At 40.7% G+C, this 23,684-nt stretch overlaps 1 protein-coding gene across 5 annotated transcripts in view; it reads left to right on the forward strand.

The window, feature by feature from the left end:
* The window catches only part of casz1 (castor zinc finger 1), a 250,642-nt gene that overhangs the window by 135,196 nt on the left and 91,762 nt on the right, over positions 1–23,684 (forward strand). The window contains exons 1-2 of one of the 5 annotated variants that reach the window (XM_064922910.1): positions 20,055–20,084; positions 20,506–20,566. The exons of 3 other annotated variants lie outside the window; for them this stretch is intronic. In XM_064922910.1, the coding sequence (XP_064778982.1) occupies positions 20,518–20,566 (49 nt within the window). In that variant the 5' untranslated portion in view covers positions 20,055–20,084; positions 20,506–20,517. Of the gene's footprint in view, positions 1–19,675; positions 20,085–20,505; positions 20,567–23,684 lie in introns of those variants that run through there. One more of the 5 variants, XM_064922908.1, reaches the window with a different exon arrangement.

The raw sequence follows: 23,684 nt of genomic DNA on the forward strand, positions 1-23,684 counted from the left end.
CTTTGGGGAGTCAGAGGCTTTTAATTGTGCTCGCTGTGAAGAATTTTGTAGGGCTGCTTACCAACAACAAAACTGCCGGCTCCCTTTTCTCTCCTCTTTGCCGTTCTTGAACGCTCAGGCTCTCAAAAAGGAGTGTGCCAGTTTGTTAGCGAAAGGCTTGAAGTGCCGAAAATGTGGCTTTCTTTTGCATTGTGCAGGCACAGCTCTCCTTTAAGGTTTATTCCTTTATGTTACATTTCTTAACAAAAGCATAGGGGGTAAAGTATTGTGATTTAGAACATTGTAATAGTGTTGGAATTAGTTGTATGGTTAATAACAACATCCCTCTGAAATGGTGGACTTTTTTTTGTCTTTAGATACTGGTCATTGAAGGTTATTGTGTATTAGAGTCATGATTCTTCAAAAACATCTGTGGCTTATTTATTTGCCTAGTCATGAACTGGAGTAGCTAAATAAACTCCATCGTCCTGCAGGAGAAGCATACCATTTGTCTCTTAGAGACAGAGAAAAAGTCGATGTAATATCTCAACGATAACAACAACAAAAAGAAGCCGCCGCCCCCTCATTTTCCTATTTTCTCTCTCTCTTCCATTTTTTGGCCTTTTGAATTTTTCCAGTGTGTCAAAACAAGCAAAGGCTACATGGAAACGGCAGCCTTGTGTAAATATTTATGATGTAACATCTCCATGTGAATAGACTTTCCTCCGAATCCATCCATCATTACGGGCACGTCATGAAAGCCCACCTCCCGGTGGCGGCTCAGGGCCTTAGGAAGCCTCAGACAGGAGCGGCGTGTCCCCCTCTCGTTCAAAGTATTTGTTTTTCTTTTGACTGGGGGCCGCCCAGCTGTGAGGGCATTTCATGTGTCGGCCCCTCCGCTTTCATTCAGCCTCGACTTCAAAGCCCATTTTGGCCCATTGTTTCTGTGACGTGGCTGGCGGCCCCGAGAAATGCCCAAACAGAAAAATGTGATGTAGGTCAAATTACAGCAGTTGTGCCTCTGAAAAAGTGAAATATCTTATGGTCCAAATGTAAAGCCCTGGTTACCGCGTAGCCCTGGTTACCGCGTAGCCCTGGCTTTTGTCTTTCGATGTCCACCTCCTCACTTGCACACACCAAGTCTGAATGCTGTAGTTGTTATTTGTGGAAAAGAGCTGAAAGCATTGTGTAGAATTGACATCTAAACAACCGTTTTAATCCCAGGTCTTTATGAATGATTTTAGTGCCGTGTCTATGATAGAACAACACCAACCAGACACAATGCTTTTCCTGCAATGCTTTTCCTCCAAATTCACTCTTTCCTTGTAACATTTGGAACACAGACAGACTTAAGTTGGAAAGGTTGTGCAAATGTAGGAAATTGTCTTCTCCTTTGCCAGTTACTCAAGTAGACTCTGACTGAATTCTAAACGTTGTTGCAACAGGTCAATTAGTAGTGGAAAACCTTTTAAGGGAGGATATTGTTCTTAGTACTGTACTTTGAGGTCTTTTGCTTGTGCAGGTATGATCAAGATTTTGAAATGTTAGTTCTGTCTGGGCCTTTGAGTTGTGTAATTGTATGAAGATATGGCACATTGTCTTGATGTTGTTAGAAACGAGAGGAAAAAGTATTCTGCGCTCTTTTCTCCCCCAAGCCACAAACTGCTGAGTATGTTTATTTTTCTATATATATATGTGTGTGTGTGTGTGTGTGTGTGTGTGTGTGTGTGTGTGTGTGTGTGTGTGTGTGTGTGTGTGTGTGTGTGTGTGTGTGTGTGTGTGTGTGTGTGTGGCTATTATCGTGATGTTGTTGTCCTGTCCCGTACTTGATTACCAAGGTTTTAGGCTTTTCGTCTTGCATCTGCAAAGAAATTGGTGTGGCAAATGTTAGTGAAGTATTGCCAACCCAGCCTCTAATAATACTAACATTAGCCACAGAGAATGTGATTAATACATCAGCACTCTGACAGACTGAGCCACAGTCTAGAAAAGGTAATATGGATTATTACAACGGTTGCAAGAGCTCAACGCCGCCATCCAAGTTTATCCATTCATCTGCAATGATGAGACTCCTTTGTGTTGTGTAGGATTGTAACATCTATTTAAATAACAAAAGATATAATTCACGTGCACAGTTGTAGACCCCAACTGTTGTTTAATATTCAATCCACGCAACAATACACACACAAAAAGGAAGTATTGAGCAAAAACCTGACTTGGAACGTCCATAGAACATCCACAGCATTATACATTTTCATTATTAATTGAGAGCCATGCTTCTAGCATTGGATCCATTTTCCCGAGCTTAGTGTGTCCGATTACCTTCAAAGACAAGTGTTGTTCCTTTATTGTTAAAGGTACATTTGTCAAATGCTAAATGATGTAATTCACAATTTGCGTGTGTGTGTGTGTGTGTGGTTGTGCATGATGGTGGTGTGTGTGTTTGTGCTTGTGTGTGTGGTGGTGCATGATGGTGGTGTGTGTGTTTGTGCGCGTGTGTGTGGTTGTGCATGATGATGGTGGTGTGTGTGTTTGTTGCACAGAGTTGGCTTTGAAGGGTACACAGAGTAAATGCTATTTTTCTCTCTTTTTGAGTGCCTCTTTTCTCTCAGCGGATCCATTCAAGCTTTCAATACCTTTTCTCCACCCTTTTTTCCCCTGTCTCTTTTTTCAGCGAGCAGGAGGGTTTTACTTTACTCCTTTGTCATCCTAATTGATTGCATTAACCTTTTGAGTATTGAATTTCCTGTGCATCACGCCGAGCACAATGTGGAATATTATCATAATCCCTCCAAGTAATGGACACAGGGCAATCAACAATGCTTTGGGAAACGCACATCTTTGAAAGATGGAGCATCATATTATTTTCAATCAAAAGGGCTAGCTGCACAGGCCTGGCAGGCATTGGGAAACTTTGACAATGTCTTAAGTGGGGAGGGTTTCATCTTTGAAGCACACGTTTGCCACTTTGAACCTTCACTCTCTTCACTGTCTTTGGAAATGGTTAGCTTAACGGTGTGAAAGTGTCCCTTTTAATCCTTTCATCTTGATGAAAAGAATGTACCTGTATAAGCCTATCTAACAAGGCTGCAGCCGTAATAAATCAGCCATGCGTGATTTGTCTAGTCGTGTCTTCTATTTTTCAATTACTGTAGAAAGGATGCTTTTGGTACAGATGCTGATATCTATGGTGCTGGAATGTCATTTCCTCAATATTGGCGTGTCACAAACAAAATGCATTAATAGATCGTCATTTTGTAAACGATATGAACAAGTGAAAACGCTTACCTCCTGTTATTGAAATGTAGTGTGAAGTTTAAGTTGTTACGTTGTATTTGAGAACCAGTTGTGATGAGCTAGAATAAGGAGATTATTTGGTAACACTTTACTTGATGGGTACCTGCATAAGGACTTCATAACACATTAATAACGCATACTTGTCTAAAGAAGCCCTTATAAATGTACCCTTCAAATAAAGTGTTACCGATTATTGAAAGTGGCAAATTGTCATAAAAGAGGAACTATATAGCACTTAAGTCCTATGACAAAACCCTGCTTTACTGCACCACAATATATGTCAATTATAGATCCCCCTCACCTGAAGTCACTTCTGTGAATTTTCATCCTCAGGATGAAGTGGCTTTAGAGACAGGAATAGCCCTTGATTTACTTTGCTATTGCTGGGTCACGTCATTTAATCTCTTTACCCACTTTAGATTAGCCTTTTTTGGTTGAGGAGGACATGTACATGGATTTGCCTGCTTTTAAAAAGACTCTTTGCAGGAGTCAGAAATATTTGTAACCTTTCTTGAGTGTTGTCCTGTAACCCTACGGCATGATGTCACAAACACTGTTGGTCCAACAATAGTTGTTCTATTGCATGTTTCAGTCAATTTGTGTCATACTGAACACCCTCACGTCTGGGTTCTCTCTAGGGCATGTCTGACAGAAACAGAAAGGGAACTCTCTACATGAAGACTATCCACACATTCATAACCCATACATAACACATAAGCAATACGCATGTCTAAAATACAAATGTATCATTGCAGTAGGCACTACTGTGACATAACACATACATGACGTTGACATAAGCAGGTATTACATTATTATGCACTTCTTATTAATGGGCTATGCGTGGGTTATGAATGTGTTATGAAGTCCTCATGTTGGTACCCTTCAAATAAAGTGTCACCAATTAAACACTTAACTCAAAGCCTACAGACATAAAGCCTACACAAATCTGTCATAAAGACAAAAACTGTAGGTCATTACGGTTCGACCATATACTTCTCACACTTTCAGCACTTACACTCTTGTAAAGACGCATACAATGGTTAGAAGCACAACTAAATCCGATGTTTATAATGTCATGCTTCATAAGTGTTAACGTCATAGGTCATAAGCATAATCATGATGCCGTTCTTATGACCGCCTTATGAAGCTTAATGTCAGTAATGTCATTGAGCTTATATGGAAGTGTCACGGAAATTACACAGATCAACCTTGAGCCTAAGTATGCCTAACTATTAGAGGCAGTGGACGTTTGTAAAAAAAAAAAAAAACATGACGACCAACTGTGCCAGTTTTAAGTGACACCTGATCGGTCACAAGTTCTTTGCAGCACAATAATAGCTACACCGCAACCACATGAAATAAGTTTGAGATCCCAAACGTAGTGTACTGAGCAGAATTCAACAACATGCTCAATACAGCCACAGCAACAACAACAAAAAGTAGGAGTTCTAGCAAACACCAGGCAGTAGATTTGGATTAGCAGGGATACAAGTCACAGCTTTGTTTGGGCCTTTATTGGTGGAATAAAAACGGTCTTTTCAACAAAAACCCTGTGCATATTTGCAATGCTTGTTGGATTGCAGGGTTGTTGAATTTCCGAACCTGACAAAAGAGGCTGTCTGTATATGGCGCTGTCCTACACTAAAGCCACCTGGCTTTTTTAACAGTCTCTTTTGTGTTTCACTGTAAACACCAGTATAAAGGCATTCAAGTAATTGATTGTTAAGCAACAGATAGAATCTGTGTTATCATGTTTCCCTAGCAACAACATCTATTGTCTGAGTCTGCTTAGATGAATTGAAGCAAAACACTCCTTAATTCATATCAACTCTATTATATATTTTTTTCAGCCAGGGTAAGAAAAAAAATCAATTGAAAGAGGCCTTTATGTACAGACAGATGCTGTTTTTTGATCAATAATTGTTTTAAACGGGGATGGAGTGTTTTGGTTTGATGTTGTCTGGTTAGTTATTCAAACATATCATGTCCTCTGGTGCTCAGGAGTCCTTATGTAAAAAAAAGGGAAGAAAGAAGAGAAAAAAAAGATTTCAAATATAGACATTTCACCTTTTAGGCCTAGCACATCACCTGTCCCTTATTGATCAAAACAGAATGGTGTGATTGAGTGGGTCAAAAGATAGGTCAAGGTCAGTGAATGACGCAAAGCCCTCACCCCGTCCATCTTTTGTATTCCATCAAGCTTCCTGATATTCCACTGGGGAAACGGTTTGCCCTAGGCATATGGAAACTAAAGGCCTTAAAAATGAATGCACCCATTAGTTAAATGAAAGCACCCATTGAGTTGCCGAATATTGACATATCCTCGTAATTCTCTGACTGTCATGGACGATGATCAACCATTTGATCAATGTATGCTTCAATGTAAGCAAGTGAAGTCTCAAGGCATACTAGGTAGTCGATACAATGAGGATGAAAACTCTTGACACAAGGTCAAGCTCTGTTTACCTGTCTCAAAGGAGAAGTGGCCAGTGTCCTCACAGATTATTCACAGTCAGATGAACAAACCACACAACACATCCAGGACCATCATCACCGTAGACCTAAATTTGTCAATTTAGTGCATATGTAGGGGCCTTGCAGGACCCAGCTGCATGCAGTTTGTTTGGCTGTGTGATGGGTTGCCAGACAGGGCTTAGTAAAATATCTCGTTTTGAAAGTCTACGTAGTGAGTACATTAGAGGATCCTACTTCATTACTAGAGCCTTGGTAGGACGACAAGCACTTTCGACATTAATATCTGTTATCCTCTGATAAATTGCGTCAAACGAAGCTACAGTGAATAGGCTTTCGTGGACGTAGCCATCGTGTCAAACATGCCTCAGTAGGGGGATTCTGAGTTCTGTGGCTACATACTGTACCCTAGAACTGCTGCTAAAGACATCTCTCTCTCAGGGTCTCAGTTTCATCCCTAGATTTGGGTGCCGGCAGAGCTGGGAGCTGGGATTTTTGACATTTATTTACGCGACTGGCAATCGGTGTCCTGTTTCTTGGCTCCTGTGACTTAGCCAGCTGTCACTTATCAGTGTACACCAAGTTCAAGCTTCCCAACTGGCACCCTATTCCCTACTTAGTGCACTACTTTGGACCAAAAGCCTATAGGACTCCAGTTATCCGGTGATAAACCAATGTAAGGGATGATCCCGCAAGTGCAATATGTATGCTGCATGTCCAGTACATGTTTGGTAAATATAGCTAGCGCTTTGCAAATGGAGCTGGCTTGAAAATTGTCCCTCCCAATCATTTCCCTACCTTGAAACTTGTTGCGTTAAGGCACATGTGTCAAACTCATTCCACGGACGGCCGATGTCTGCAGGTTTTCGCTCCTCCCTTGTACTTGATTGATGAATTTATGTCACTGGTTAGTAAGGAACTTACCTCACCTGGTTTTCTAGGTCTTAACTGAAAGTTAGGACCAAAAATTAGCAGACACTAAGCTCTCCATGGAATGAGTTTGACACCCCTGTTTTAAGGCCTGAAACTGACACTTTGGTTGTCACTCTCGTCCTCTCTCATTTTCTTCTTTCCCTCTGACATTAGCTCTCTGTCTCTCTCTGTCTCTCTCTCTGTCTCTCTCTCTCTCTCGTCTCTCTCTCTCTCTCTCTCTCTCTCTCTCTCTCTCTCTCTCTCTCTCTCGTCTCTCTCTCTCTCTCTCTCTGTCCTATTCACAGACAGATATAGAAACAATCCTTATTGATCTAATCTGGTTACGGCCTGCTATTTTCAACAGTTCCATCGAAAAACTCCCGTCCTCCCCCTCTCTCTCGGTCTCTCTCCATCTCCCTCCCTCCTTCCCTCCCTCTCTACCCCCCATCTGCCCTGACCTACATGGCAGTCACATGGCCCCGGCTCCCTGGCTCGGCATTTTATGGAAAATCTGCAGGAGAGATAAAGCCACAGGGTTATAAGTGTTATCCCTGCCTGTCCTTTGAGGAGGGCTAAAGACTGAATGAGGTGTTATTCTACAAATGCTGTTGGACACACACAGGCAGTACAGAGGATATCTCTCTCTCTCCCTCCTTCCCTCTGTCTCTCTCCTCCCCCCTCTCCCTCTCCTCAGTTTGATTGGATTTAGTGGAGTGCCACCGCTGTGACTTTGGGGGATTTATCTTTCCTTGTTGCTGTCGTCTGCAGCCTGGCTCGTGTTATTTACTTAACTTGTCTAGAAATGGACCCCCGATCTGGAGCTTACCCCGAAGCGAGCGAGTGAGTGAGAGAGAGGGCGAGTGAGCAGCTTGCACTAGTTAAGATGTGCCAGGCCCTTGCTGTATTCTTGCTTGCCCCCTCGTTCGTCTAGCTCCCTCGTCGCTGCTGAGGGGTTAGTTTTGCGCTGTGACCGAGTCCCCTTCACACTGTCGCCTGCCTGGACATTTTCTGCTGCCCTTGCTATTCAGCCAATTACACCAAAAGAGCTTTAGCGATTTTTACCCCCCCACCTGGTCGTGGATTTATTTATTTATTTCACAGACGAATGTAAAGCATCTCTGAAGGTTAAAAAAAATGCTGAATTTCATAGTGCTTATAATGTCAACTTTTTTATCGGGATGAGCTAATCAATAGATGTCAAGCCTGCCTTGCGCAAAACAAATGCCCACACAATAGATAAGACCTAATAGGGCTCTTTGCCTTTTACTCTTCCATTTTGACCCATTCTTAATGTCAATATCAATTAGTCGAAAACATAAGGAATTCCATGAAAGTAAATAAGCACGGCGAAACAGCACCGCCTTTAGAGGATAACATATCACTTTCACTCTAATACAAGTAAGAGTGTTCCAAATAAGCAGTGTGCAGAATCCCCGCTTGTGCTGTGGGTCAACTCTATAACATATTTGAGCCTTTATTGAAGCTTTATTAGTCCATTTTGGGTTTTATATTCTCTTTTGTGAAGGCCACAGTTATGTCTCAAAGTGTACCCTACTCTCTATACAGTGCACTACTTAGGGAATATAGTGCCATTTGGGACGCAGGCAACAAGGAAGTTAAAGAGCTGCAGTTGACCAGATAAGAGACACAGGCTCCAGGATGATACAATCCTTGTCTGTTGATTGAATAAATGGTCAATGACCCTGGTTTATCTTGAGTTAGGAGCACATGTTAACAGCCCCAATTCTGATAGAATGTAATTTTACACAGAGAGTATTCCCAATAATACAACTTAAATAGCAAATCCTACCATGAAAACCATTTAAAAATAGGAATAGAGAAGGTCAGGTCAAAGTGAGTGGAATTAAGTCAAATAGGTCTTATTAAACACAGGTTAAGGTAAAGAACTGTGAGTATCTTACTGTATACTACAGTGTACGTCTATGTTTTATGGAGCTGTGTTAGTCCCCTATACCTCTATGCTGAGAGGTAATAGTCTCTGTCTGTCTGTAAGCCCTGACATTAATCTGGTCTGTCCCTCACTGTCTGCTTCAGTCACGTTACGGTCTGTCCCTCAGTGTCTGCTTCAGTCGCATTACATATTTAATAGTTGGTTTAGAAGGACGCTCGCCTGCGGGTAGGAAGTATATTACCTCTTAAAAAGCTGAGCTGCCATGTTAACAGTGCCATTTTACAGACTCACAGAGGCCTCCTTTTCATTTAGAATACTGGTATTTCCTGTTCTTGTCATGTGTTTGGTACCTTCTTAGAAACGGATGGCTTGTTGAAGCTAGGACTGGGAAGCTAGGACTCAGTCATATACAGTGCATAAAGTACATGACCTAGTGTATGTGAAAACTTGAGATAACTATCAATAGAATGTTGAATGTAGTCAAGACCTCCAAAGCAGATGAGGAATGTATTCATAGCATTCTGCCATCTTGCATTCTGGTGCTAAAGTGCCCAGAGCAGATATGTTCTGAAATATTCGATTAGCAGCTTTGCTCCATTTGTCATGACGTCTTTGAGAAGAAATGTGTCTAATGATCGGTTTTAGCTCCATAGTGAGCAGTGTATTAGAGGCGACTTGCCCCTGGGTTGATATTCAACCCCGTGGGCCCAAAAAAAAAACATAAACTAAAGTTGTTTTTACGTCTCTCGTAAAGAAAACCAAGAGTTACCCAAATTATAATTGTGTTTAAAAGGATTGACACACCACAAAAGCACAGTGTGCCAAAACAAGAAAGCAACTGAAGAAAGGGCTTTTCTACCAGTGTCAACTGAACCACGCCTAACAGTGGGAACGGAAAGCAAAAGTGCTTCATGTGACAAAATCAAGACAAAAACACTCCAAGGGGAGGTTAGAATTAGGATCCTAAAAGATTTATGCCACCATTTTATTTATAATTTGTTTTCTTTACCTTATTCGAATTGAAGACTTGAAACTGAATATTTGATGAGCACAGCCCAGAACTAAGGATGTTGTGTTGGAAAGGCGAAAAAACAAAGAGGAGCAACAACAAAGAAGTGTATTTTGAAAAGTTGTTACTAGAGAAAACACCCGGACCGGCTAGCGCTTGCACAAATGGCTCGTTAATTATGTTTTGGGCGTTAGCTATCCGCAGGTTTGCGTTGAGCCCTGGTGAGGCTAGCCTGCGCCTTCCCGTATGCACTGCTCTCTGTGCTGGGCACAGAACACCATCTGCATTTTGCTGTTAACGCGCCTTCACATCGAGGGAGGATTAGGAGGAAAATCCCCAGGTTTTTTTCAACCGGTTGACAAATATCAGATTTGTCTCAAAAAAATGAGCTCCATCCATATCTTCCACCATATGACACACATAAAAGATTATCTCTAATACCCGGCCAGCTTGAGTATGGAAAAAGCAGATTAAAGTTTCAGTTTGGTCATATTTACAGATCCACTTCGAGCGTTTGGCTGTCTGCGAGCAACGCCAGACAGACCTCTTCAAAAGGAGCGAACCCCTCTGTACTTCTCTGAAACTAGACGTTTGTTTCTAAACAATTAGAAGTCGTATTTATCCAATACATCACCGCCCAATCCAGTCTGAAGGTTGTCTTTCTCTTTTGGGCCTTTTAAACAAACAAAGTCAGCCGTTAAAGAGCCTTAAAGTGAATAACAGCAGCAGGTGTCTTTTCAGACAGAGCTTTGTAGTGTTTGCAGGGCATGCTGAGCTGTTGTTTTAGCCGCCCATTGGTGAAGGAGAAAGGGGTGGCTGGGAAATGGGCCTAGTGGTGACCTGAGACCATAGCTGGTGCTGTCCTTATTATCATCATGAATTTGCTCTGCCGTAATTCCTAGTTTGTCCTATTCTATGCATATTCGACAAAAAGTTTTAATTTACTTAAGCACAACCTACTTGCATGGCCTCTTTCATCTCTGGATGTAGACTACTCTCTGCATACTGAACATTTCCATTGGTCAGTGAAGGCCTTTGAAAGGAAGTTTTCCCGACAAAAATAAGCTACTTGAGCTTCAAGGGGGTCAGCTCTATGGCCAGTGAAAGGTCTTCTTGCGTGGCCGCACATGAAGCGTTATTCCCATCGCGATGAATCAGGGGATTTAAACATATGAGGACAGTGTTCCTTAAGCCCTGTCCATTATCAAATCCATAATCGGCATCTGCTACCGGTGAGAGAGAAAGGACCGTACAGGCCTAAGGTCTACCTGTATCACTGATGTGGCTGCAGGCACCCTGCTTCTGCTTTAAGACCACTGGCCCACCCAGATGTTGCCTTATGAGTGCAGGAGCCCCATAAATGAAATTAAGGTGTCAATTAGTAAATTACGGTGTAATAACTCAGAGGGCAGACATTTAGAGACAGAGAGCACCTCGACTAAGTTCATTTCCTTCGGCCCAGGAGCTTCGAGTTTGGCACACGTCACTCTCCACCCCAGACTCGCTGAACAAGGGCCCCAGCGCTCTTACCCTAATTTTATTTTCCCCTGGATATCTTTTTTTGATCAGCAATTTCCTTCTGTGGGTTTGTTTTTTGAATGTGAGGGATGCACTTTTTCTCTCCCCAATTTGGCTTGGGAGAATTTTATAATTTAGTAATTAAAATCTTTGTTAGGCTTTAGAAATTGCGGCTAATTGAATTTAATGGGAAGATGAATTTCAATTTTATTTGATTAGCGGGACCCCTGGCATAGGTATTTATGGAAAAAACTCTACAAAAATATGCTGTGTGGGCTAAAATGGCATAATAGAATTACGGATAATCGGATTTCTCCGTCATGAATTTCGCTCTAATTTTCCATTAGATAGCTGGTTTACAAATATTTGCTCATCTGCGATGGGAAAGGCTATCTGTCTAAAATGATTATGGACTGAGCCTTCAGAAATATGTCCCTTTTTTCCTTCCCTTTTTTTCCCCTTCCCTTTTAAAAACCAGATTGCGAGGGATCAAAATTAGGAAGATTGCATTATGGATGTCTGCATCCGGGAGAGAACTGCGGAAGATATGATGATTAAAGGCAGGGGATGAAAGCACTGTTTTGAAAAATGTATTGACAGTAAAACACATTTTATCCACATAATCTCTGCTCTCAGTAATATCATTTAGCACTGTATTATACAAGACAAAATATCTTATGCTGACAAACATACAGTACCTCATACCAGCTTGTGAAAGGGGACATTTTAATATATCCAGACAACGATTTACCATATCAAATGAATATCAATACTCAATCATAATTATGAAGGCCAAATCCACATAAATTAGTGACACACATCATCAAGATGTTGATCATTAAGACTTTGGTGCATAGCCGTCACCAGTATGCTAGGTATGCCAAAGTTTAATATTCAGCACCTTCTCTGCGCAAAAATAAATATATAACGCTATATAAACAGACGTGAGAGGGAATAATATCCAACATCACAGACTCCCTAGAACAACACAAGGGCAAATGCTTTTGTCAAAGCCCGCTTGAAGCCTGAATTGAGCTTTGGCACATTCAATTTCCTGCCAATTTTACAAACTCGTGACAGTAAGTGTCAGAATAAACAATCCTTGATTATCTGTTAAAAAACACAAACTCTTTAACTTTTTTCCCAGAGTAAGACAAACTTTAAGGACACCATCCCTCTGTGACCAACACATTCCGCCCATACCCTTGGTCATGTATCCCCCCCCCCCCCACACACACACACACAGACACTCTCCCCCTCCTCACATTAGCTCACTCACTCTTTGCCCTGAACTGCCAGAGACAGCAAGAGGGGTTCAAAAACACAATCTAACTCTCGGCAAAGGTCAGATTTCTCACTCGGCATGTCCCTGAGCTTTGGGCACAAAAGCCCCTGAATTCACATCTTTCAACTGGGCCCTGGCTTTTGTCCTAGTGGAATGGAGGCCTGCGAGTGGCCCTGCACCAGACCAGCCCCTCCTGGAGTGCGCAGTCAGGGGCGACCAAACGTCTGGCGCAGCGGCCCTTTGACTGATGTTCCCCTGCCATGTCACACCCCCAAACACCCCTCCCTACCACCACACCTCATCCTCAACACTCTCCAGCATGCCCCATACAATACTCGGAGACCACATCAAACGAATGGCCCCCTCAGTTCTTATTGAAAAATAATGGTATCGCGCCCAAATATGGCAGCTAGAGTCCCGAGTGCCTGCAATGCCCATCCTTCCTTTTGCAGGGGTTTACATTGTTTTACATTACAGAACGGATCCACTTCACAGTACAAGGTCAAATGTGTTGTTTCAATCCCATTTGCAGTTAATGCTTGTTGTGTTATTTGTATGTGCTGCACCACTCAGGAGCAGTCTAAGGCACAATCTCAGTGCTGGTTCGATCCCGGGCTGTATCACAACCGGCCCGTGTCCGGGAGTCCTATAGGGCGGCGCACAATTGGCACAGCGTCGTCCGGGCTAGGGGAAACCGGGGTAGGCCATCATTGTAAATAAGAATTTGTTTTTAACTGTCTTGCCTAGTTAAATAAAGGTAAAATAAAAAAGTCAAGACAGATTTATGCTCGAATATCAATCAGCATTATAACCACCTGTGTTCTGTAAACAGATGATGATGTCAGGATATTTTCGAATTCTGAGGCAATGTGTGAGGCAATGCACTGTACTGGACAATTCATTTTTGTTGCACGGGTCTAAGTTCAATGTGGGACTGTCTTCAAATTGCATAAACCATTGGTACTGTAGTTTACTTTACTGTTATTGTTATGAGTGGGGAATTTGGGTCTTAGGCCTGCCTTAACTACAGATTGAACAAGTTGTACATGTACCTATAATTTCCCATAGTGCATTATACGACTTGTTATAAGCATTCATAGCTGCTCAAGGTTATTTATATCCTTTACATAATTGCTATAAATCCATTCAGAGTTAAATAGACACACAGGAGATTTATACATGTATACATTTGTATTATCAAACTTGCCATTCATCACCACTAATCGCTCCTTATTATAGTCCACCCTAAGTACATTTAGAAATGCTTATAACACAGTTATAATGATAATGCACCACACACAGGTTGTTCATAGTAGTGATGAGAAGTTTGGCTCTTTCTACTGACTCTGATCTTTTCAACTTGTTGAGTCAAAATAACTCAACTTCCTACTGATTTTGTTCATTTGAGTCAGTAATGCAAGAGAGCACAATGAACTGAAAACTCAAAATATTCATGATTCTACAAGCCTCTCGTTCATATGTCGTTCACCATAAGGAGCTTATTGAAGCTGTCATTTGTGACTGAGACTTGTTAAAGTGGGCTTTAAACAATGTACATTTGTTGATTGCTAGGCATATGAATACGATTATGTCTTGGTACATTTGAAACAAGGTCTCGTTGTGGCCACAACTGGACGAGATTGTAAATGACTCTTGGCAGAATGCATTGCTTGACTGCTGTGAGGGTGATAAGCACAATATCGTTCACAAATTACAGCACCCCAAATGATTCCTTTCCAAGTTTGAGTTTGTTGAGCAGAGGCTGTGTATGTTTTGCTTTTACAAAAGCTGTGTCCATCATAACATTCAGTTATCAATTGATTGTATTCATTCTTGCACCATCCGATCAATTAACAGCTCTAAACATGTCTTTTTCTTCTCTATGCTGCCTGCAGCGTGATCTAATTTGCCTGCACGCATACTGTATATGACAAACAGTTGTTGGTTGGAGCACGTCTCCGGACGAGGATGTATTAATCCTGCTGTGTAGAACTCATTGTGGCCAGCTGGTCAAACGAAATACAAAAATACAAAAATGTACGAGTCACTCAGAAAACTGACTCTCTCGAGTCAGTAAAAAGAGTTGTTCAAAAAGAACAAATCCTTCACAAACTAAACATCACTAGTTCATAGAAAGTGCCTACACTCTGTAACCAACTATACTGAACAAAAATATAAATGCAAAACGTAAAGTGTTGGTCCCATGTTTCATGAGCGAGCTGAAATAAAAGATCCCAAAAAATGTCCATACGCAAAATGCTTATTTCCCTCAAATTTTGTGCACACATCCCTGTTAGTGCGCCTTTCTCCTTTGCCAAGATAATCCATCCACCTGACAGGTGTGGCTTATCAAGAAGCTGATTAAACAGCATGATCATTACACAGGTGTACCTTGTTCCGGGGAAATGGTCACTCTAAAATGTGCAGTTTTATCACACAACACAATGCCACAGATGTCTCAAGGTTTGAGGTATCTTGCAATTGGCATGCTGACTGCAGGAATGTCCACCAGAGTTGTTACAATATAATTGAATGTTCATTTCACAACTACAACAATTTGGCAGTAAATCCAACCGGCCTCACAACCACAGACCACGTGTAACCACGCCAGCCCAGGACCTCCACATTTGGTGTCTTAACCTGCGGGATCGTCTGAGACCAGCCATCCGGACAGCTGATGAAACTGTGGGTTTGCACAACCTAATAATTTTTGCCCAAACTGTCAGAAACAATCTCAGGGAAGCTCATCTGCATGCTCGTCGTCCTCGTTGACCTGACTGCAGTTTGGCGTGGTTACTGACTTCAGTGGGCAAATGCTCACCTTCGATGGCCGCTGGCACGCTGGAGAAGTGTGCTCTTCATGAATGAAACCTGGTTTCAACTGTATCGGGCAGATGACGTGGTGTCGTGTGGGCGAGCGGTTTGTTGATGTCAACGTTGTGAACAGAGTGCCCCATGGTGGTGGTGGGGTTATGGTAGGCGCAGGCATAAGCTTCAGACAATGAACACAATTTCATTTTATCGATGGCAATTTGAATACACAGAAATACCGTGATGAGATCCTGAGGCCCATTGTCAGGCCATTCATTCGCCGCCATCACCTCATGTTCATCATGATAATGCATTGCCCCATTTCACAAGGATCTGTACACAATTCCTGCAAATTGAAAATATCCTAGTTCTTCCATGGCCTGCATACTCACCATACATGTCACCCCATTCAGCATGTTTGGGATGCTCTGGATCGACATGTACGACAGTTCCTGACAATATCCAGAAACATTTTTGTTCATTGTAGTTATCACAGCTTATTGTGAAAATTACTTTGTGTCACAAGTTTCTTCATAATGCATTTTTGTACATTACACAATGTTCTGTGGCTAATGTGGCTAAGGGGTTAGGGTTAGAGATTAGGGTTAGGGTTAGTTAACGTGCTAGTTAAGTAGTTAAAGAGTTAGGGTTAGCTAACATGCTAGCTAAGTAGTTAGAATGTAGTAAGTAGTTGCAAAGTTCCTAATTAACGTGATTGAAATGCATTGTATACAAAATCATGTACTGTACATTAAAACATTAAAAAAAATTGTGTCTATTTCGCAATCTATGATAATGAGTTGCTGTAACAGGTCATGCTTGCTATTGGCATTCTTAACAGCTCATGGTTCATTATTATAGTCCTATGTAACTATATTCATGCTTATGATGCATTCAAAATGCATCACACAGGTTGTTCATAGAAAGGTATTCTACTTACCCTCTCTACATTGTTTAAACAGTGTTATACAGTGGGGCAAAAAAGTATTTAGTCAGCCACCAATTGTGCAAGTTCTCCCACTTAAAAAGATGAGAGAGGCTTGTAATTTTCATCATAGGTACACTTCAACTATGACAGACAAAATTAGAAAAAAATCCAGAAAATCACATTTTTCACGGATTTTTAATGAATTTATTGGCAAATTATGGTGGAAAATAAGTATTTGGTCAATAACAAAAGTTTATCTCAATACTTTGTTATATACCCTTTGTTGGCAATTATTTTATTTTATATTTTACCTTTATTTAACTAGGCAAGTCAGTTAAGAACAAATACTTATTTTCAATGACGGCCTAGGAACAGTGGGTTAGCTGCCTGTTCAGGGGTAGAACGACAGAGTTGTACCTTGTCAGCTCAGGGATTTGAACTAGTACTTCCAGGTACTAGTCCAATGCTCTAACCACTAGGCTACCCTGCCACCCCAATGACAGAGGTCAAACGTTTTCTGTAAGTCTTCACAAGGTTTTCACACACTTGCTGGTATTTTGGCCCATTCCTCCATGCAGATCTCCTCTAGAGCAGTGATGTTTTGGGGCTGTTGCTGGGCAACACGGACTTTCAACTCCCTCCAAAGATTTTCTATGGGGTTGAGGTCTGGAGACTGGCTAGGCCACTCCAGGACCTTGAAATGCTTCTTACGAAGCCACTCATTCGTTGCCCGGGCGGTGTGTTTGGGATCATTGTCATGCTGAAAGACCCAGCCACGTTTCATCTTCAATGCCCTTGCTGATGGAAGGTTTTCACTCAAAATCTCATGATACATGGCCCCATTCATTCTTTCCTATACACGGATCAGTCGTCCTGGTCCCTTTGCAGAAAAACAGCCCCAAAGCATGATGTTTCCACCCCCATGCTTCACAGTAGGTATGGTGTTCTTTGGATGCAACTCAGCGTTCTTTGTCCTCCAAACACGACGAGTTGAGTTTTTACCAAAAGGTTCTATTTTGTTTTCATTTGACCATATGGCATTCTCCCAATCTTCTTCTGGATCATCCAAATGCACTTCAGACGGGCCTGGACATGTACTGGCTTAAGCAGGGGGACACGTCTGGCACTGCAGGATTTGAGTCCCTGGCGGCATAGTGTGTTACTGATGGTAGGCTTTGTTACTTTGGTCCCAGCTCTCTGCAGGTCATTCACTAGGTCCCCCCGTGTGGTTCTGGGATTTTTGCTCACCGTTCTTGTGATCATTTTGACCCCACGGGGTGAGATCTTGCGTGGAGCCCCAGATCGAGGAAGATTATCAGTGTATGTCTTCCATTTCCTAATAATTGCTCCCACAGTTGATTTCTTCAAACCAAGCTGCTTACCTATTGCAGATTCAGTCTTCCCAGCCTGGTGCAGGTCTACAATTTTGTTTCTGGTGTCCTTTGACAGCTCTTTGGTCATGGCCATAGTGGAGTTTGGAGTGTGACTGTTTGAGGTTGTGGACAGGTGTCTTTTATACTGATAACAAGTTCAAACAGGTGCCATTAATACAGGTAACGAGTGGAGGACAGAGGAGCCTCTTAAAGAAGAAGTTACAGGTCTGTGAGAGCCAGAAATCTTGCTTGTTTTACTTATTTTCCACCATAATTTGCAAATAAATTCATAAAAAATCCTACAATGTGATTTTCTGGATTTTTTTTCTCATTTTGTCTGTCATAGTTGAAGTGTACCTATGATGAAAATTACAGGCCTCTCATCTTTTTAAGTGGGAGAACTTGCACAATTGGTGGCTGACTAAATACTTTTTTGCCCCACTGTACATATATAGCCTCTACTTGTACACACAGCATATCACTTAAAACTGTCCGTGAGCAAGTATAAACACATGAATTAAGCAGTATTGCTAAACTTTAGACCAACGTTTGCTTTGCTAATGCTCCATATGAAGATCACATCTCACCAACTCCAGTTAATCCTCAAAACAAATCAATTGGTATACTATACATTCATATGCTATAATCTTTTTCCTGTACCATTAGGCCATTCTGAGAGAAAATGTCACTGAAGACCCTTTGAAACCTGAAAACATGTTGCTTGTGGTTGCAGTTCAACTTCACCTAAAACAATATTAGTCAAAGAATCTTTATCTAATGTCTACTCTAAAATTTCTGTGGATTTAGTGTTTACCTAAGGTAGTGAATGTATTTTAATGGCAGGATCAGGGTGTAGGCCTTTGATTCCATTCCTTGTAAGGCCATTTTCCCCTTTAAGTGCTGTATTAAGGAGGAGACATTTTTCCATTATTTACTAGGATGACTCATCGTAATTACAGAATCAACCAAAACCTGTTTTATGTACACACTTTGGACTTTGCTGCCAGCAATCAGGAACTGAAGCCTTGACTCATATCATAGAATTATGTTTTTTTATAACCATACACAAGTATATTTCCCCTTTTTCAAAAACATTGAACGCTAGTGTTATTCTTTCAAACGCTTTCTTTGTTATAAAAATTGTTGTTACTTATTCGTCATTGAAGTTGTTTGTGTTAGAAAGCACACTAATGTCTCAATGTTGTCTTGGTTCATTTCTAGTACGTTTGAATGATCTTATACGATGTGTATGACATGTGAATATTTTCTATAATACACTGGTAATATTGAACATTATGTTCAGAATGTCCAGAGGCAAACTTTGCATGTCACTGCGGAAGAAACTGCCAGGCAAATAAGCTAGGGGTTTGTCTTATAAAGTATTGATTGTCACCTGGTAACGGCTGTCGTTTATAATTTCACCTGAAATTACAATGAAAACTGATACCTTATCAGATGTAGGGAAGGAAAGAGGTAGAGAGAGTGAGAAAGGTGAGAGAGAGAGAAAATGAAAGAGAGAAAGAAAAAAATAAGAGTGCGAGAAAAGAGAGAGAGAAAGAGAATGAATTAAAGAAAGACTGCTGAAAAAGAGTCATGTTTGTTTGTTGGGGTATTTGGGAGAAATATTTAATATACCTGTACATTTCTAAACCAACAGTGCTGGATAATGTTTCATAACATATGTGAACCTGGTCAGTACTCTCGTTTTCTTCCCGTAAGGGACTTCAGTCAATGTGATATATTTCTAACAGTCTTCAAGAAATGTTGTGTTCATAATCTCCATCATCTCTCATCATGCACATTTTATTTTTCCACAAATTTCACTTTTTAATTGTTATACCATAAAATATATAGGTATCATGCAAAACATTGGTTTATTATAGTACTACAACCTGAATAATATCAATAAAATTACCTGATAAAATTGAAAAAATAATAATCTTAGTCTACCTTTGAAAACCATAAAAAGTCAAGTTTCTGAGCAATATCCTAAAAGTGTGTAATATTCTATATGAACCACTATTCCCCCTAAACCTCTTTAATGTTGCTGCCTTCCTCATTTGAATAGAGCCAGGCAAGGCTCCACCCCAAGAGAGTTGAAAGGCTAGTAGACCACAAAGATGGAAAGGGCCAGCCCACTGAGGGGAGGAAAAAAACTGCTCCGGTTCCTGCTCTGCCGTAATTTCCTAGCCTATTCAGACAACATCACCAACAGCTTGGTGTGTGTGTGTATGGGAGCGAACCAGAGGGAGAGAGCGAGCGCACGAGAGGGAGCAAGCAAGCAAGCAAGGGGAAGGCTCTATATTCTTTCACCCACCCCCCCCATCAAACTACAGAGAGGAGGGGCCAGACCCCAGCTGCCAATCAAATTCACTCGTGGCAGCCGGCATTATCTCAGCAACAAACTATTGACAGATTACATGTCAAGGAGTTTAGTGCATGATTGAAGGAAGCCTTTTTATCTAGTTACTTTTCCGCTCTGCTTCCCCCTTCACCAACCAACCATTCTAATGATTTTCTAACAGAGTTTAGTAATATTATGAAAGTTACATGTCTGAGAGGATTTAACTTCGACTTCCCTGAATATGGTGAGTACTCTTCTTCTTCTTCTCTACTGTCTTGGTCAGATGTTTTATTAGTTGACAGTTAAAGGTGTGCCTTTATCAGTGACTAAATATACAGAGAGGGGGGAAGTTGTCCAATATTAAACTACACATGCTGTGTAGATATACACCCGAGTGTACACCCTTATTTATAGATCTTTGACAGTGCCCAATGGTGGTTGCAATATCAAAATATGATCTCTGAGTTCACGAGCACACATTAGTGTACTCATAACACTGTGTAGCACATTCAAGTGGGGGAAAAAAGTTAGCTGAGCCAGTTTCATTTTCTCCTGTAAGAGTCAAAGTGTATATCTGTGCTCTGAAGTGAACCAGCATACACAATGCAAGGCATTTTCACTTCATTTGATCTTTTCTAATGTTTGGTTCCTTTATTTGGTTTTAGGATTTTGAGTAGATGAATACGCTCCATACTGTAGAAATACAGACTGGGTTCACCCTCGTAGGTATGTGAAATGGCATTAGGGTGTATTGAATGGCCTAAGGGCTTGTTGCCAAGGGGACAAAGCAAACAAACTGTTGTGTTCCTTATGTTGTCACACATGTAAAGGGAGCACAGCAACAACTACTATCCCGTTTTTTGGTTGCTCCATTCATTTTGAATTGAGTTTAGGCATACATAACTAAAACAGGAGACAACACAGAATATATGCACATACACAGTACCATATATACAGTGATTTATCAAATTATGTGTATGTCTTAAATATTGTAGGAATGTTCAATATTCATATGGCGTGAAATATCTGATCCAGAGTTTTCTAGACCACAGCTTGTGCTGAAACATTTCATGGTGTCATTCTCCCCCATGCTTTTTTTGGACTAACCTGTTTAAAAAAATTCCAATTGATTAGATTTCTTACTTAGACTTTTCTATTCTAATCTGGGATACTTTTAAAGTCAGTTAACAGATTGAATGAAGCCTCGTCATATTCTTCAATATCCACGAATTTGGCTCGTTGTACAGCTGTGTACTGTATGTTTGTGTGTTTGTTTGTTGCGCATGTGTGTTTTTGTTCTCCTCTCTGTATCTGAGTGTGTGTGTGAGTGTTTTTCCTATGCGTAATGTAATTATTTTCACCATTGATACATATGACTGTGTTACTTTTCTGTGAGTCATTCTGGACTCACACTGACTGTAATCTAACTTATTTCTGTTTCACGCAATTAATTTAAACAAACACTGAAGATAGCAATAAACATAGTAAATTCCTGTTTATAAGTTCCTGAAATCACTATTTTGGTGAAAGATTGTTCATCATTTTGAAAGCAGCCTTTTGTATGGCTAAAAATTACAGAACATTGCTGAGAAAATTTGGTTGATGAAATTGTTTGATATATTTTTTCACTTTCATATTCATATAAACTTAACTGAATTATGCATTTTTACTACCGTTTATTTAAAGTACTTTTTGATATAGTGTACAATGGGTTTTGCTATAACTAAGCAATGTCCTTTTCCTGTATCATATTTGATACCTTACCTTCGAATAAGAATTAATTTTCTCTATCTCTCTCTCTCTCTCTCTCTACTGCACCTATCCTTATATGTTGGAGGGCCCTACACAGTTTCATTCAACATTAAAATAACGTGTTTGAGGTAGAAGCAAAGGATGCTAATACTTGATAATACAATTGTTATGAACTGTGGCGTTCAGTGACAATCAACTTGTAGACCATTTTGCCGACAAACTCGCACAAACAGACCTAAGGGCTTGGCTATTATCTCGATGTTACCTTGGTTGTCCTGAATTATAGTTTTGAAACTACCAGTAAACAAGTATAACCCTCGATCCACCCAGACACACCCTAATTTCAAACTTTTCACTCAGCTCAGAAAAGGTTTTTTTTTTTTACTTGTTTATGAGTCATAATAGCGATTGCCTTCTCCCTCAGTGAGTTGTCTGATTAACCCTTGGTGGGTCTTCCTCCACCTTTTACGGCCCTCTACAAAAAAAAGGGTGAAATGATGGGGGAAAACAAGACCCGAGGTCTTGCAGCCTTCCATAACCTTTTATCACAATTTAGCCATAACCCGAATCAATTTGATGTCTTAAGCAATAAAAAATGCTGTTGCTGTCCTGATTCTCCGGCTCCTCGGATGACAGTAAATTTACATTTTTTAATTAAACTAGCTGGAATTTTTATGAGGGGGCTGGGTTATGCTAATGAGAATGTTGTGTACCACAGATTAACAGAGTTTTGAAATAAATTTAGCAGGGCGACGTTTGGAGGGGAGGGGGGGTGGAATGCAAGCCATTGTCTTTAACCCCTTTTATGCCGATTTCTTCTGGGGGACTCTGGTTATTCTGTGGAGCCCTGTCAGGCAAGAGTGCATTTTAGCAATGAGGTGATTAGTATCGCCATGTCAACCGAGGCAAAACATTAGAATTCCCAATATATTATTTACATCTTGCTGAATACAACACATAAAGGTGTGCTTTTCTTATCACTGACATATATCGGAATATGTCATTGTGATGACTGACTGTTTGTAAATGACAATGAAATTCTGTATTGTCAAGCACAACAAAAGTTCATACTTCAGTAAATTAAAAAAAACAGAGTTATGCAAAACTGTGAACGATTTAAGACGTATATTCACTAGGCTATTTATCTACTTAATTTGTTCACAATTACATTTCAATAATTTCCATATTGTAGTTTTGCCACAGGTAACTTTCATATCAATTAGTTAATTTTAATTTCAAATCGAAACACACATGTACGAACAATTATTGGGGCATTGTAAAAAAAAAAAAAAAAAAAAAAAAAAAAGTGTCATAGTTAATCGCAATGTATATGTTTGTGTAGTTTTATGGTCCGCTCTGAGTGAGTGTGTGATTGATGTTATGTGAAGCTGTGTGTGTTATACCAGGCTTTAGAACAGCTAGAGAGAGGGAGAGAGAGAGAGGAAGAGAGAGAGAGAGAGAGAGAGAGAGAGAGAGAGAGAGAGAGAGAGAGAGAGAGAGACAGCTGAGTCCTGCCTGAGCATGTCCCCCGTCATCAGACACAAGCCACCCTACACCATAATTACCTTAGTCCCCCCCTAATACCCAATTCGCACCAACTCCCCTTTTTTTGTACCAGCAGACAGGGAGGAACATCCGAGATCAAACGCTCAAATGCTTAAATCAAGTCCAGATGCACATGGACGTCCATACATCTCCCGGGCAGCAGTAGGCAGGCAAAGCGTTCAGGGGGGCTACTTGATATGGGCCAGGAGCAGGGGCAAGTGGCATGGCCGCCCCCTTTCTTCACTCCTGTGCACTCATGCAGTGGCCAGCACCTAATTAAAACCTCAAAGCTCCCCGTCACCAATCTGGAGTAATGGCCTTATTAATACTCGGAGAGGAAGTACTCCAGAATAATAAACAGGTTGCACCTTTAGGCCTTCGTTATGTCTTTATTATCCTCAAATCCACCATGGCAATTTAAAAAAAATGATAATAATATTACTAAAAACTTATTTGTCCCAGCTAAAGAAAGATTTAAAAACATGTATTATTATTATTATTTTGTATTATATTCTTTCAGTACAGGTATAATTGCAAATATGTTTCT

The sequence above is a fragment of the Oncorhynchus masou genome, chromosome 18 (assembly GCF_036934945.1).
Source record: "Oncorhynchus masou masou isolate Uvic2021 chromosome 18, UVic_Omas_1.1, whole genome shotgun sequence".
Lineage (NCBI taxonomy): Eukaryota > Metazoa > Chordata > Actinopteri > Salmoniformes > Salmonidae > Oncorhynchus > Oncorhynchus masou.